General features: G+C 38.6%; 1 protein-coding gene across 6 annotated transcripts in view; it reads left to right on the forward strand.

The window, feature by feature from the left end:
- MAP2K5 (mitogen-activated protein kinase kinase 5) overlaps positions 1-16696 on the forward strand; it is a 210527-nt gene that overhangs the window by 89397 nt on the left and 104434 nt on the right. For all 6 annotated transcript variants that reach the window (XM_077827514.1, XM_077827516.1, XM_077827517.1 and 3 more), the window contains 4 exons: positions 1658-1726; positions 1819-1900; positions 6447-6508; positions 13379-13427. In XM_077827514.1, the coding sequence (XP_077683640.1) occupies positions 1658-1726; positions 1819-1900; positions 6447-6508; positions 13379-13427 (262 nt within the window). The remainder of the gene's footprint in view (positions 1-1657; positions 1727-1818; positions 1901-6446; positions 6509-13378; positions 13428-16696) is intronic.

Genomic DNA, 16696 nt, shown 5'->3' on the forward strand with positions numbered 1-16696 from the left:
TGAGACCACACACTAAATTCATCCCTAAGGTCATCTTGGAGCTTCACCTGAAGTAGTCAGTTACTTACCCATTTTCTTCCTACAGCCCCATTCAATGCCAGAAGAGAAGAAGCTACTTTGGACATTTCTTGCTCTGTTATCACAAGACCAAAATGTTTAATCTTTCTCCTCTTGGTTTTTTTTTTTTTTTTTTTTTTGCTATATCTGGCTGGTTGAAAAGACAAACCATCTCATCAGCGAAAATCTCTAAGTGGATCAGTCGTTGCATCTCCTGTTATCAGTTAGCTGGCGAGCCTCTCTCTCCAGGCATCATGGCACGCTCCACCAGGGCATATATAGTGTCTTTGGCCTGCTTCAGAAATGTACAAGTATCTGAGATTTGCAAAGCAGCAATATGGAGCAAGCCATTGATATTTGTTAAACTTTACACCCTTGTCGTGATGGTTAGTACTGATGCCAGATTGGAGAGAGCTGTTCTTCAATTGCTAGCTGACTAATGCAGCTCTCCTCATTCTCACCGTCCAGAGGGAGTACTGTTTGCCAGTCCTATACAGTGGGATCCATACTGACACATACTTGGAGACAATGGTAACTATGGTTCTTTGAGATGTTGTAGTCAGTGCAGATCCCACGACCTGTCCTCCATCCCTGCTTTTTGGAGTCCTCAGCAACATGGTCTTTAAATTGTGAAGGACCTGGGGGAGAGTCATTGCTCCTTATCCTTTGTACTGGAGCACAAGAAGGCACAGGACACATGCACGGCCCCTGACATACGCCACTTATTCAAAATACTTGGGCCTCATGTTCATGAGGCGCATACACTCCTACAGTAGTATCCACTCTGACTTGTGCTGGAGAATTCGCTTAAATGCTACAGGACTTGCTTAGAATGTGTAAAGTGTCTTGGCTACATTCTGCAAAGTTTATCAGGGTCCAGAGTTCTCGGTGTTTCATGGCCAGCCACAGTTGAAAAGTGCTCACGCCAGGGCTGGAAATCAGTTGACCTGAGCTCTGTCTATGCACCTACCACAGACTTGATTGACGCTGTCTTTCTTTGCTCCAGCTTCCCTGTCTGTAAAATGAGGATCGCATCTTTCAGGTGTGGTTAAATATATGTAAAAGTGCTGTAGTATCCTTGAGTTAAAGATGCCTTTATAAGTGCAAAGTATTAGGCCAAGGGTTTTCAAATTAGAGGTCATGAGGTTATTACATGGGGGTCATGAGCTGTCAACCTCCACCCCCAAACCCTGCTTCGCCTCCAGTATTTATAATAGTGTTTAATATAAAAAAATTTGTTTTTAATTTATAAGGGGGGTCGCACTCAGAGGCTTCCTGTGTGAAAGGCGTCACCAATACAAAAGTTTGAGAACCACTGTGCTAGGTGGTGCTGCCTTATACTGTTAGGGTAAATTATTCCTCTTATTCCTTAGGGAATGTGTGTGGCCGAAGTAGGTTCTATAGTCAGTTTAACCTGTGACTAGCTTTTACAAGTAATTAATTCTGTCCTTTGGCCTCCAGTTTCCTTTCGCTCCCATTACTGGCTCCCACGTTCTCTTTCACATACAGACTATCAATATATGCTGTTGATTTTAATTCAATATAATTTACTTGTATTTTATTTCAGAACAGATAATGTTTCTAATGTTTATATTTTTAGCTCATACCTTTAGATATTACACTGGAACTCCAAAAGCAGATTATGTCGGAATTAGAAATCCTTTATAAGGTATTCTTTTTATAACACTTACTTTTAATTACATTTGTCTGTAGTCTTTATGCAGAGGCTTTTTTGAATAGGGTTCTTTTTTCTTTTTACAGTGTGACTCATCTTATATCATAGGATTTTATGGCGCTTTTTTTGTAGAAAACAGAATTTCACTATGTACAGAGTTCATGGATGGTGAGTTGACTATTTTGTGTACTCTTAATTGTAAAAAAACATTTAAAGATCTATACTTCCAATGTACTGGAGAATATGATCATTTTAAAAAGGATGTTAGAATTACCACTTTACATTAAATATTTCATTATGTAGAATATTTTTCTGAATGTAATTTCATTTGCTTTTATTGAAAATTTAAATAGAACAGAAATAAGTGCTAGTTTAATCTGTGTTTTGATATTTGATTCTTCCATGCAATCTGTCTTCACTGACAAAACAGCTGTTCTTTTCTTTTAATGTTTCAATAGCCAAAACAGATTTTCTTTTAAAGAAATCTATTAACCCAATGTCCTGTGAGTTTTCCATGAAAATTGGTTCTTAATTGCAAGATAACGAATTATTTTCCAACACAGCTGTTTAGCTCTGCTGCACTCAGTTTCCTTTGGAGTGTACCCTTATTTTTTCCAGTCTGAATCTCTTTTAGGCCTATAGTACTCCGTACCCTGTGATCTGGTTCCAATGTCATTCTGGATTTATTAGCACTTTTACCTTGAAATTTTGTGCTTTGAGATCCTTGGATAAAAGGCACTTTCAACAAGCAAAGTAATCTTATTAAAGCGATTTATAATCATTGCTATCCTCTGTCTATCAAGTCTGGGAGTCTCTCTTGCATGACAGATACAGTCTTCCAGTGTCTGGTGCATGAAAACTCAAACATTTTCCAGCATTCTAGTCTTAGTTTTATGTTGTCATTACATCACTGAAGCAATAATCCATGACGCTCTATGAATTTCTCATGAGCCAGCATTTTCTGGCATAGCTAGGTTTTTTTTACAAAGGTGCAGTTGAGCTGGATATGAAGAAATAGAAGTCTTGCAAGTAATTTATAATATAAATAGTCATGCAAAGATGGCTCTCTCATAGGAAGTTTACATAAAACAGATGTGTGTCAACGACCATTGTTGGCTACCTTCTTTTCTTTCTTCCATTGAGGATCGCAAATAAAGTCTTTCAGAGTTTTTTATAGATTTCTGCTCATTACAATAATCTGTTTTAAAGTCTAGATATGATCATTCTTTTTGCGCTTCCCTTTGCTATTCTGAAGTTCATAGCAACCCATTTTCATAGATGAGTTGTAGCTCTGATCCTCTGTAAATGCTAAGTTTATATATATATATATATATATATATATATATATTCATTCAACAAAACCCAGATGTGAAGTTCATTGATGTTCTTGTACTGTACAAACATTGCCCAATGGGTTTGATTTTCAATATTTGTGTTCTCATTAATGTACTCTGGGGTTGAGAACAGGCTGCTGGAAACTTGTGTACAAATTGGTATTTAAATGTGCATGTCATGTGGTGGGCATTCCAAGTAGGGAAATATTTGGAAATGCTACAATGTGCATCTACTTACAGTCTGAAGATCAGGGTCTATAAGTGAGCAGGGAAATTCAAATGCAATTAAAAAGTGACAGAAGTACCTATTTGTAAATGTTCGCCATTCTGAATTCTTGTATAAGAACAGTTAACCCTTTAAGATGTGCATCTTTCATAATGTTGCACAACACTGGTATTTGCTGACCATGCGAAAGTTACTTGGAATCATGTTGGAAAAGAACTCTGGTCCATCTAATGCAGTGTACACTCCCTCTGGCAATGATCTGTAAACAATAATATAAAGGAAGAGCAAAACTCACATAATGAGACCTTGTCAAAACTTTTGTTCAAAACTTTCTTATGGCTGCAGGTGAAGATGGAAACATTTACCTCCTAACCCCTGCAAGTGAATAGCCCTTAAGCATGACACTTTTTAACCCCTAGTAACCATTTTTGACAAGCCTTCCTGTCTTGGAATAGTTGTGTATAAAGACTTGTGTGTATCCAGTCTCCTCTTTAAAAAATCCCATTGAACTGTGTCTCAAAAGTGTCCTATGGCAGTGAATTCCATGGATGGCTGTGTGAATAAATACTTCTTTTGTGGAATAGCTAATCACAGATGGAGTTCTAAGGTTAGCTCGATATTTTGCATCTGTATGTTTGGGGATACTTATGTATTAAGGGGATGCAGAGTAAAAACACACACACAGTAGTATTGGTTCTCCTCTTATGGACTTGAAAGCAAAGAAAACTACGTGAATCGTGGTTTACAAATACTGAAGTGCAGAGCTTGAACTGCTTGACCTGGCTCATCCTGGCACATGCCAATTGATCTTCAAAATCAATGGGAACATAAAACGAGGCTTATTTGCCGTTTCACTTTTACATCTGTAATAAAAATGCTATTTTACTAAATAAAGATGGTGAAATACATTGTTGGATTGTTTTTATTATCTCTGTCTTCTCTTTGGAAGTGCAGAGTACCCACAAATTTAATTGAAGTTAATGGAAGCTGCAGGTTCTCAGCACCTTTAAAGATCAGGCCCTGTTTGTTTAGGTGCCTACATGTGGATTTAGAAGCCTAACTTTAGGCTCCCAGTTTTGAACATTGACCACAATTTTTGTCCACTGTGTGCTTTGCACAACAAAAATGTTTGGATATTCTAAGATCAGTGTGCTTTGTTTTCTTCCACTGCACTGTCTATAGTCAAACTATTCACTTTTTAAGCACAAGACTTGGCTGCTGATGTGTGAGAATAGACTATTTTTTTGCAGCGGTAAATGTACACTGCTCAGTAGACTCATGAACATGAATAAGAATGACCTGAGCCTGTGAGCAGCCTTCCCTTTCTGTGATGAGTGCTCTGAGCCTGATGTGTCATTTGAGATAATTACCTGTGAGATATCAGCCAATCCACAAGCAAGGGTCTAACCAAGGCAGGTATACAGGTTCCTAATGAAAGCAGCCACTGCAGTCTGCTCAATGTTGACACCCTGTTGGGGATGCTCCCTGCTATCTGGTAGTTCTGACAGACTGCTCCTTCCCCTGCTCCAGCTCAAGCCAGGCTGGTCACCTGGCTGTCCTGACACTTGACCTTCTATAGTGTTGAATAGACATGTGAGGCTGTGCTACCTTTCATCACACTGTGTAAGAGCCCAGCTAAATTCACTTTAAAAATTTAAGTCCAGTCTCATGCCTTGAACATAGACACTCTACATTTAAAAACAAAACTTAACACATAAATAGAAATGATTTTAAGAAAACAATGTTATGGCCGTGTTGGTCCCAGGATATTAGCAAGACGAGGTGGGTGAGGTAATATCTTTTGTTGGACCAACTTCTGTTGGTGACAGAGACAAGCTTTCTAGCTTATACACTCTGTGGAATTCAAGATATTACCTCACCCACCTTATCTCCTTAAGGAAATGAGATAGAGCAGTGTTAGTGAAGACCAGCACAAATACTGTATTTCCAAAGATGGAGAACATGAAGAAACTGGAGCAGCTCTTTGGAGTAACTATTACTCACACGACTAACAGGTGAAAAATGGAACAGGAGTCCAGAATGGATTAAGAATCCTGTGATTATTCTCTGGACTCCTGCATTACAGAATGTCTTTTATGATTTTTAATTCAACCATAAACAAGTGAAAGTGTGGGATTTTCAAAATTTCGCAGTGTTGGCCTAACTCTGCTCAAGCTGGATTCTTTGGTAAAACCACATTGTCTTTGATGGAAGCAGTACCTAGCAAATCTGAAAATCCCTCTTTGCATCTGTTTTATGTTTTGATTTATGCCTTCACAAGCCAGGAAATCAGAGCTGGCTCACCTATATGTTGTTCATCTATTTTACATCCTCAATTTTAAATTTGTTTTTCTGAACAAACTTTATAATTTTTAAATGGGTTTTTTCATTAATTGGGCATGAATCTCCAGAATAAATAATCTAATAAAAGATAGGCAAGTGGAAACTGTCCTTCCTAGTCTTCTGGGGATGCCTGGCATCCCATTAGGAACCAGTGTTCTCCATCTTCTCCACATATAGTGGCTGGCCATACTGAGTTGTGGGCAGGTAGTAAATAAAGGAATATACTAGCAGAAGCTTTCTCTGTGTGCCTAGAAGCTCTCTGTTGCATCTCCAGACATCCCTTAGTTCAGAGTTGTGACTTTGAGGTGCAGTCAATCCTTATGTGTTTGATCTGCAGGGGAAGGTTGATTTCAGGGGCACGTTTCACTGTGCTAGATACCAATAGCTTTTGATAGCATTAGTTGTACGTGGCTTTTTGTGACCAGGTGTAAATGATGATTTTGACTTCGTAATCTGTTGTAATTCTTCTGAAGTCTTTAGATTACTAAGCAGTAAATTAAGGTGCACCAAACCTTGTTCAGTTCTCTAGAATAAAGTCTGTTTTTTGCTTTCTGTCCTGCGATATGGATGTATTCTGAAAAGACGTTAGTAATATCTTTGCAAACATGGGAAGAAAAGAGATGTTGAGAGCTCTGTCTCCTATGGTTGTTCAGAGAATGAATGTTATTTAAGGTCAGTTACTTCTGACACTATTACTGTTATGTTGTTTATGGCATTTTTATTAATAACCAAAGGGCTAGAAAACCTTTAAATCTAGGGTAGTATTTGATTTTATATTAACTAATCACACTTTGTCTGTCTGTCCCAACAGGTGGTTCTTTGGATGTTTACAGAAAAATTCCAGAGCATGTACTAGGAAGAATAGCAGTAGCTGTAAGTATTTTTGTCTTTGATGGTTGTGTCATGTGCGTATCCAGTCTTAGATTTGATTGTATCAGGTGTCCTCTCATTGGGCCATTGTAGTTGTTCCCATCCTTTCTGTGCACTGTTACGGCCTTGATAAGCAGCAGTAAGACCATGTGACAATGGGACCGTAGTGACGTATTATGGTGGCTGGTCTTGTGCATCTGCTGAACTGCTGCTGACTGACTTGTGTGTTTCAGCTCTTCTGGTCCTCTCTATGCACAAAGGCAGGTGAATCATTTAGATCTGCTCCTTGGGCCAGGAAGTTGTGACTAAACCTGATGGGAACGAACAAAGGCTTGCTTTGTTCTGCTGCATACGCCTGTTCTCAAGGTGCAGTGGCATCGTATGTTAAACCGCTTGTACAGTACAGTTTTTCCCCACTGTTGATCTGTTTCCTAAAGCAACAAGCAGGAGACTGTAGTTGCTCTCCTGGAAGAGAAAGTCCGGTAAAAACATGCCTATGGGGCATGTTGCATTCCCAACCCATTTCTGTGATCCTTCACACAAGTCATCTCTAGTAGGGGTGATTTAGCTCTAATCCCAAGGGAGTGGGGACTGAACCCTGTCCTAGGCAGGGATATCAGCCCCAACCTCCCTTCAGTTTGGTGGCAGAATTTTGACAAGGGGCTCCTGAGAACCCCCTCTAGCACATCAGCGTGTCTCAGCAGCGTCTGAGGGCTTCATCATGATAGTGAGTACAAGAGCATTGTTCCCTTGATTTTGGTAATGGTGTTTGCAAAATATGGAGTCACTTTTTTATTCTATAATCTGCTTTCAAAGCCTGAACCGAGGCTAATTGAACATCTTGGCAAACATCATGGGGGTGAGGGATACTGCTAAACAATTGCTAAATCTAAGAAATACTTTGATAACTTAAGCAATTTAAAGCATAACAAAGTTATTCTATCATGTGCCATTTAATTAAGTGCTGGGTTTTCACATTCATTATACATCAAGATGATAATTTAAATCCTTTAATCCAACACAGGCAGCTATTTAGTCTCTGTTCATTGTAATTCACAGCTCTGCTTTCTCTCTGTTCTCTGCCCAGAATAATGAACATCCTTTTCCGATGACATTTTGTCTAAGTAGCTTCAGATCTGCTCATTGTTCAGCCTGACCTCTTACCAAATCTGTTGTTGTTGGCAAACACTCCCTGCTACTCACCTCAGATGGTTGACACCTGACATGTGTTGATCCTACACCTGCCTGCACTATGGTCACTGCATGGACTGGTGGTGGGATAGAAGGTGGACAAATGAACAGGCAGATTCAAAGAAGCAGTTTGATCACATTTCCTTACTCATAAGCCACAACAGACACATCCTGCAGTGAGGGTGGAGTTTGGAAGCTATCTCTGCCCCCTTGCTAGTTCTCTGCATTTGCTTGAGAACAGTCAGAGAGAGGGAAACAAAAGCTCTTGCATGCTGAGTAACTTCTTTGCTGCCGTGTATCCTGAAAGTGCCCCTGGCGCTTGTTGTTGTGTATTATTTGAATTACGGTAGCACCTAGAGTCCCAGGACCCCATTGTACAGTCACTGAATATGCCCACGCGTGCACACACAGGCTCACCATCCTTGCCCCAGAGAGTTTACTGTTGTTGTCCAAAGGTCCCAGGGATTGCTAGCTTGGTATTTACATCCCTGTCCATGTCATGAGAGGGAAATGGAAAAGCAAGGGCTAGAGATTGGGACAGGACAATACACAAATGTCCCAAGATTATATATTTTACTTAAACGAAATCTAAGACTCCTGTACTGAGAGAAGCATGAGCTTTTTTTCAATCAATAAATCTTCTTTCCATCTTCCATGCACTATATGCACAGGGCATTTATCCTTTATAATCCTGAGAGCCGACAATTTCAGTAGGCTGTAGAGTCTGCACAAAAATGCACATGATGTGCACTTCAGTTAATTAAAAGCTTTTTCAAAATTAGTAAATGATTCTTCTTAAGTGAAATCTTTCCAAGAGCACCCAACACAGTATGTAGATCTTTACTGCATCAATCAAGGCTAAGGCCTAGTCTACCCTAGAAAATTAGATTGGTTTAATTACGTCGGTCAGGGGTATGAAAAATACACACCCATGAGTGGTGTAGTTAAGCTGACTTAAGTCTCCAAGTAGACAGAGCTGGGTCAATGGACCAATTCTTCCACTGATGTAGCTGCTGCCTCTGGGGGAGGTGGATTACCGGTGCCGATGGGAAAATCCCTCCCTTCGGCGTCGGTCGTGTCTACACTGAAGCACTACAGTAGCACAGCTGCAGTGGTGTCGCTGTAGCATTTTAAGCATAGACAAGCCCTGAGTCCTGGGCTTTGCTATACCCGTTCTGCCGTGATGGGACATGCATTTATTCTTTTAAAAAAATCTTGAGTGAATTTAGTGCCCAGGGAAGGTTCCAGACAGACGCACCATACACCTGGAAATAACTCCAACTAGTCTAGGACACGGTAGCCTGTCTGCTAAGCAAGGAGAGTGATCACTTTACATAAGCTGTTACCAGCAGGAGAGTGGGGTGGGGGGAGAGAAAACCTTTTGTAGTGATAAACACCCATTTTTTCATGATTAGTGTGTATAAAAAGATCTTCTACACTTTCCACAGTATGCATCCGATGAAGTGAGCTGTAGCTCACAAAAGCTTATGCTCAAATAAATTGGTTAGTCTCTAAGGTGCCACAAGTCCTCCTGTTCTTTTTACCATTAGAAAAGAATGTTACCCCTGTGCTCTGCTCGCTCCATTGAACGTGAGTCACGTTCAAGTGCATGTCTTAATCTACTGGGGGATTGTCTCTTGGGAACCAGGACCTTCCATGGCACCCGTGCTCCACAGGGTCAAAGGTGCTATCCAGAGCCAGAGTAAGAAGGGAAGGGATAGGAACTTATTTTCTTGTAAGGGTCACAGATATCACAGTGATGTATTTGGTAGAAATACTTAATAGGTATCCATAATACAGGTGCATTAGGGTAGCAACTGTGTAGCCTTACACATACTGTCTCCTTCCGATGTGACTAATCCCCGACTTGGCACAATCATCTCTACGGCTGAGAGAATAAGTCTGCTGAGACTGCCAAGTATTACCAGTTGAGGCCAGTTGCAGTGGTACCCTTTCTGGTGTGGACACTTGTCCGCTGGGAAATAGACTGGAAAATACCAAACCCTTGCACTTATATACAGATTAAGTAAAAAGATTATTGGCACTGTTCTGTATACCGTCTACAGTTTCCTTTCATTGTTACTGCCGCCCAACCATCCAAACATCATGTTACGCTGTTCAGGGAGAAGTGAGGAGCACCAGACTCCTTTGACTCAAGTTGATCCCGCAAGAGTCCATTATCAAGTCCATTCTTTTCTTTCCTAAAGAAGTTCTGCCTTGTCAAATACTGGACTTTTTTCAGTTTTAGTTATTTACTGTGGATGAGAGAGTGGCGGAGAAGGGGCAGGGTAGTGGGAGGAATCCGAATAAAGACTCAGAGAAAGAGAGGAGTCTCATAGAGAAGACCGATGGTGTTTAGTTGAAGGAAAGCAGTGAGAGAGAATGGCGGAAGCTGCCAGAAGTGAGCCTCGGGAGGAGAGAGCTGTCTCTGATGCCATCACAAAATTCTGGATCATTCTGCCCAACGCAGCCTTGATGAGAAGGGAACCTTTTTCTGTTTACTGTATTATTCACTTTATTTAGTGAATGGCTAGTGGTTTTTCCATGGGAAAAAGAAAATATGAGAACCCTGAAAGAGGAAGGCTTACTCCATCTTGCTAAACAATTTTCTACTACAGTGTGTATGCTTTCAGGCATCTCTGTGGTTGATACTATTCTACCTTTGCTTGCCACTTCACACATTTATCTCCACTTCCATTTCTGAATTAGTGACATTGTGCACTGTATTTTTAGTGCTAATGTTGATTGAAGTTCTCCCTGAATGGATGTGCACTTGAACTGTCAAGAGAGTGAGTGATTGACAGCAGGTAGAAGTACTTTTTGTGTCAAGGCTTTGTCAAGTCATTGTTGCAAAACCTACTTTACTGAATACCAATAATACCTCCTAGATGTTCAATCAAAAGATACTCTATGCTGGCATCTTTTTAGAATAATGCTTAATAATCAAAATGTTCATCCTTAATAGGAAAAGGGCATCTCCTTTAATGTATGTTTTAGTGTTTCAATGAATGACAATAATTTATGCTCATTTTCTTTATTCTGTAGCTTTCAAACATAGCTTACATAAAAAAACTCCTTGAATTTTCATGTACTCTGTTGCACAGATAATCTGAATGTGATCGTTTGTTTAATAGCAAGCTTTTTATAACCACTTATGTGGTGTGTGTGCTTTAATAAAGAGATGTATAATAACTCACAGCTGTTGATTATTTTCCCTAGCAAATGTTTGCTTTATTCCTGTACATGATAAATGTTCAAAATTCATTATGGAACTTGTTTAAGGTATTTTTCAAGGTTTTAAATTGTCTGAATATATGTTTAATGAAGAGAATAGCTTACTGTATCCAAAACTATTTTTGTTGGGGAAGTGAAAGAATGACTGAAATGCCATTCCTTATTTTTTTTAGTATTGCTATAATTCTAGCAATTTTTGAAACAATGTGTAAATAGAATTCTACTGTTTTGCTTTTTGAAAGGCTAAAGTGAACAAGGCCACACTGAGGGGGATATATGGACTATGATTAAGGCTCTTTGTGATGGTAATTACCATCTGAGGCCATGAGGCACTTGGAACTAGGGATGCAAGTTTAGCACTCGGAAGGTGCCATCTAGACTAGAGCAATTTAGTAAGGATCCAAAATCATTATTCAGTATACAAAAGAGGTTCAGGTTCCACTTACATTATTTTGCTTACTGAATGAATGAGATTTCAGAACGATCTTCTAATCCAATAGGAAGACTGAAAATTAATATAATCTTATGCCTTTACATGCCATGTAACAATTTTGACTTTTGTAAAGTTTAAGTCATTCACTTTAACAGAAACAATTTAATTTTATTTCAACCTCCTTAATTGCCAAAAAGAATTTTCATTCTTCTGCATGAGGAACTCCTGTCACTTTCCAGTCCATCTAAAATGGCCTGTTGTTCAGGAATGTACTGGACAAAAAGACCTACCTCAGTCAGGAAAATGAGTGGAATGTCATTGTCGACAGCAAATTTTGTAGGAAAAATTTTGCAATAAAAATAATTGGCTGACACAGCAGAAATGTTCTGGAGAAGGGGTGTGCAAAACTAGAATCAGATTTATTAGATGATCTTATAGATCTCGGGCTGCTGGAAAAAGCAGATCAGGAAAAAACCTTGGTGGTGGCAGAAGGCAAGAAGTTACGTTATTTGGGGGGTTTTAATTACTTTGTTATTTATTGGGATAGCTTTACAAAAACTAGGGAGAAGAGCCTATTTCTAGGTAACCTGTAGTACGGGATTGCGTTCCTGTGCCGTTGATTGAACAGTCATATAGTCTGTATACAGTCTGTATAGTCATAGACTATTCTGAATGTAATCCTAGGAAAGAAAGAAATAGGATAGAAAATAAATGGTAATGCTTGGTGCATCTCAGAACTAATGGTTATCTTGCTGCTAGATTTGAAATAAAGATATGTAAATATTCCATGTATGGAAGCATCGTGAGGTGTCAGTTTGAGGAATATAGGCTTGGTGTATGCACAATGCCCTATGGAATGTTGATTGAAACTCATGTCATATCTCAGAAAATGTTTGAGTAAAGCCAAATTGAAAAACGGGGTGGGGGTGAGAGAGTTGCTTCAAGTCAGCCAAAAGGTCTTGAGTTGGCTCAGGGTTTTTTATTTTTTGAGTTTTCTGATTTGACAAAAATATTGAAAAAACGTGTTTGGGTTCAAATCAGACTCCGCTCTACTCACCACCTTGCAAGACTGAGCCCTTGCACAGGGTCTTCCACAGCAGGTTTTCGTCTCGAGAGGATTTGATTCTAATTTCTAAAACTGACATGAAGTTTATATTATAGACACTCAATGTTGTAGAATGTTAATATCATGTGCCAACAACTTTAATTTAAAAAGGAAGACAAAGCAAGGCTACGTATTCTACCACCATTTTTATGCCATTTACATGTAGGTTTTTGCTCAATAAGCTTTAACCAATGTCAAGTTGTGGGAGTGGAGACAAATGAACAGAAAATAAGCTTATTTGTTGATGATGTATTGTTAATAGTTCGAACCACTGATATCTCTCCTTAAAATAGCTGGAGCAACTTTGGAAATGCATAGGCCTGAAAATGGCCTTTTACAGTAAAAAATGCTGCATGTTACTTTAACGGAAAGAGATAATTGCCCCAAAAGGAATACAATTGCAAGTGGGTTAAATCCACAGTCAGGGCATGCACTCAGTCCTCTGCTTAGAATAGTTGTCTGGGGAAAATTTTCATCCTCTTACTTTAAAACAAACAAATAAACAAACAGAACTTGATTTACAAGATTGGGGAAAGATCTACATTTGCTATTTGGACCAAATTTGGCCCCTAAATATATTCTCTGAAGACTAAGCTGTCTATTTTAGACATTACCCATATTTATTTCAGCTAAAACTGTAATGAACTTCTTCATGTGAAATTAATAACACTCAGGAATTAATGAAAGTATTCTTAATAAACCAAGAGATAAAGTTGGACTTGATATTCAGGGTGACTACTGGACAATGCAGCTAAAACAACCATAAAAACATGGGGTAAACTGGAATAGACCTATTTTTCAATCTTGCTTCTTGCACTTGCAACCCAAATCGTTAAGAATAAAATCCAACTGAAATGCGTATAGTTCCCCATTAGAAATTTTTATTATGTATTGTTTCTCTTGTATGCAGGTTGTTAAAGGCCTTACCTATTTATGGAGTTTAAAGATTTTACACAGAGGTGAGTGACAGATTTGTTCTTTTGTTTTCTAAGTGAATATCATACTTTCTGGTTCAGTGCAGCTTTTTACAAAGACAGTGGGCCACACTAAGCCCTGTGATGCTGCTGACATCAGTGGAGTTATGCCAGGGATTAATTTTACTCAGTAGCCTTTCACATTCTCTGGTTGTGGATTTTTATTGCCTTCCTCTTCTCTCTGTTTCTCCCCAACCCAAACAAAAAGGTAGACAGACCGAACCAGATTTTCCGAAGTATTTAGGTGCCTAAAGATACAGATAGGTGCCTAGTGGGATTTTCAGAAGTGCCTAAGCAAGTTAGGCACTTAACTCCCATTGAATTCAATAGGAGTTAGAAACCTAACCTAATTAGGCACTTTTGATCATCTGACTAGGTACTCACCTGCATCTTTAGGCACATAAATATTTGGCTCATTACCCCTACACTACTATTTTAAAGGACAAAGAAGTGTAACTTTTAAAATCTACGTAAGCAAAGTTGAAACCATTCTCAGTATAAAGCCCTATCCTTATTCCTCAAGTAAATTTTTGCTTCTTTTAAATTTTCACCTATTTGTGACTTTTAGATTTTCTTAGTAATGTAGATGATATGGCTAAATTGATCCATATGTACCAGCTCTTTCAAAAACAGAGAATCACTTGCCAAACTATGGCAGATGCTGAGGATATACCTGTTAGAGAACAAGGAAAGGGTTAAGTAAGTATTTTGGCAAAGAAGAAGAAAACTCTGCATTTATAAGGGTACCAAAGTGTCTGAAAGTAACAGCTACAGATCTTAATGTTGCTAACAATACTGCTTAATTTAACCCATCTGCTCACTCAGTCCTGGTGCACAGTTGGAGGATACAATAGCAGACATTATTTGTGATTAAAAGGCGAATAAGAGAAAGTATCAACTTGGGGAGAAATGAGTAGTCTAAATTCAGAATTTCTGCTTTAAACAGGAACTTTGAATTCACATTGTAAACTCTTTTGGGCAGGGCCCATCTCTTTGTTGATATGTTTGTATGTGCTCAGGAAATGGAACCCTGGCTTCGAGGTGCAATAGAAATAATAAAATTCCAGCCCGGTTCTTAGAATTTGTGAATTTTCAGCTCTTGTTATTGTTAATCAGATTTGCAATCCTAACTTCTCAGTTTGTTTTTTCTGTGCTACACCTGTTCCTAGTTTGCTCAAACTGAAAACTAAGCTATAAAACATCACATGGGAGGCTAAGTAACATCACAGGGTCCAGCAGTGTTCGCTCAAGGGACTTTGGTTTTAAATAAACACGTACGTGCATGTGGGCGTCCTATGTCTGTGCAGATGCTCACAGAGTAATGAAGTGCAAATCAAAATGCATATTTATTTTTCACTGGTCATGTGTAGCTATATATAGGATTTAATGCATTAGGCAAATGGAAGAAAATGTAACCTTGACTTCTTTGCTATTATGTGTAAAAAGTACTGCATAGAAAGCTCTTATGGACTAAGGAGTCAAAAAATTCCACAGTGGTGATAATCAAGGTGGAGAAGTGGTCCTCGTGAAAAAGTTGTATAATACAGTGCAGCAAACATGGCAGTTTCTGACTAGAGGGTGGATAAAAGCAAAGGAAACAAATAAGGAGAAAGTCTTTTATTCCAGATCAGACATTTCAACAAATATTGCAGCTTAACTTCAAAACATACCTTGTGATTAATGAGGTGGTAGTTCTGCATATTAATAAACCTAAAGCTGTAGTCATAGTCGTCCTTACCCACATCAAACGTAAACAAAAGATTAACACCTATACCACTGCTTTGGAAGATGTGAGAATGGCCCAACGATAACTGCTCTGTCTTCCCCTCAGGATAAAGAATAGAAATGGAAGGGTAATGAGAAATGAACTTAGCTTTAACACAGAATTAGCAATCAAACTGGTCTAATTTTGCACAAAGTCAAAGTTTGCAGAAAGAGGAAGCCAAGTCCGCTAAGTTCAAGAATAAAGTATAATGCGTATACATTATATCCAAATGGTATTTCTTTTTTCTCTGATAAAGCATGCTCATTAAGGAGAAGTGCACACAATAAAATATTACAAGAGTATGTTTTTGTGTATATATATTTCATGTATGTGTTTTTATCTGTACAGACAACATATATGTCTGATTGCTATATCCCTTCTACTGTAGTATTATAATGTTATCTAGAAGGTGAGCAAGACCTTCCAATTTGAGCACTCATTCCAAATCCTTAATCTGGATACATTAGATAAAATTTTCAGCGGTGCCTAAGTGACTTAGCAACTTTTGAAAATGGGACTTAAGTCCATTTGAAAGTCTTACCCAGAATACTGCAGTGGTAAAAAGAGGAGACCAGTAATAAGATTCCTGGTTTTTGTTTCTGATTCTCCTACTGACTCAGAATGAGTGTGCACAAGTTTCTTAACTTGCTTGTGCCTCAATTTACCAGTAGATACATCTAATGGTGCAACATTTTAGCAAATAGCACATGTAAATAAATTGGGCAGTAAAATCTGACTTTACAAGTTTAGATCTGAACTCAATCTTCCACTTTCTGGATATATGAGCCTAGAGACTGTGTGTGCGTGCGTACCAAGTCTCCAGGGGCAAGCGAAGTGTATCCTGACTCCAGAGCTCACCCTTTCCAGGCAATATGTACAGTTATTCATAACAAATATTAAAATAAAAATTTGTTTAGTTCCTTACCTACATTTGGAAACTGAATAACACCAAACCCTAAATGTTGGTTGCCAGTCCCTGTCACTAGTGCAGAGCACTAACACTATGCATAATGACAGACTGCATCGTCCAGCAGTTACATGAATTTTGGCTCGACATTGCCAAAAAAACCAGCAAGACTTGTAGAATAGAGGCTACTACCCAGTTTAGGATCATGTGCATGTTGGATAATGTGCGGTTTTTTCTTTTGCTAGCTTAGATCAATTAAATGGCTCTTTCACCATGTACACTGATGCCTAACAGATATATCAAGTATCAATATGCACGCTCACATGCCACTCAAGTTTAGGAAAAAAACATGGTCTCTGAATGAAGTAGGCTAAGGTCAGCGCAGAAAGAATATTTTTGTTTCATCTGCTTCATTGTTGTTATAAGTAATGTACTCAGAGCTGTCCATAGCTAAAAAGTGTGTTTGCACTGCTCATCTTCCTTTAGAGTATTGTATTTGTCAAAGGCAATAAAAGACAAGATACTGTTTTTTACAGATCCATTTTATTCAAAATAATTAATCTACTTTTGATTTAATACTAA

The sequence above is a fragment of the Eretmochelys imbricata genome, chromosome 10, assembly GCF_965152235.1.
Source record: "Eretmochelys imbricata isolate rEreImb1 chromosome 10, rEreImb1.hap1, whole genome shotgun sequence".
NCBI lineage: Eukaryota > Metazoa > Chordata > Testudines > Cheloniidae > Eretmochelys > Eretmochelys imbricata.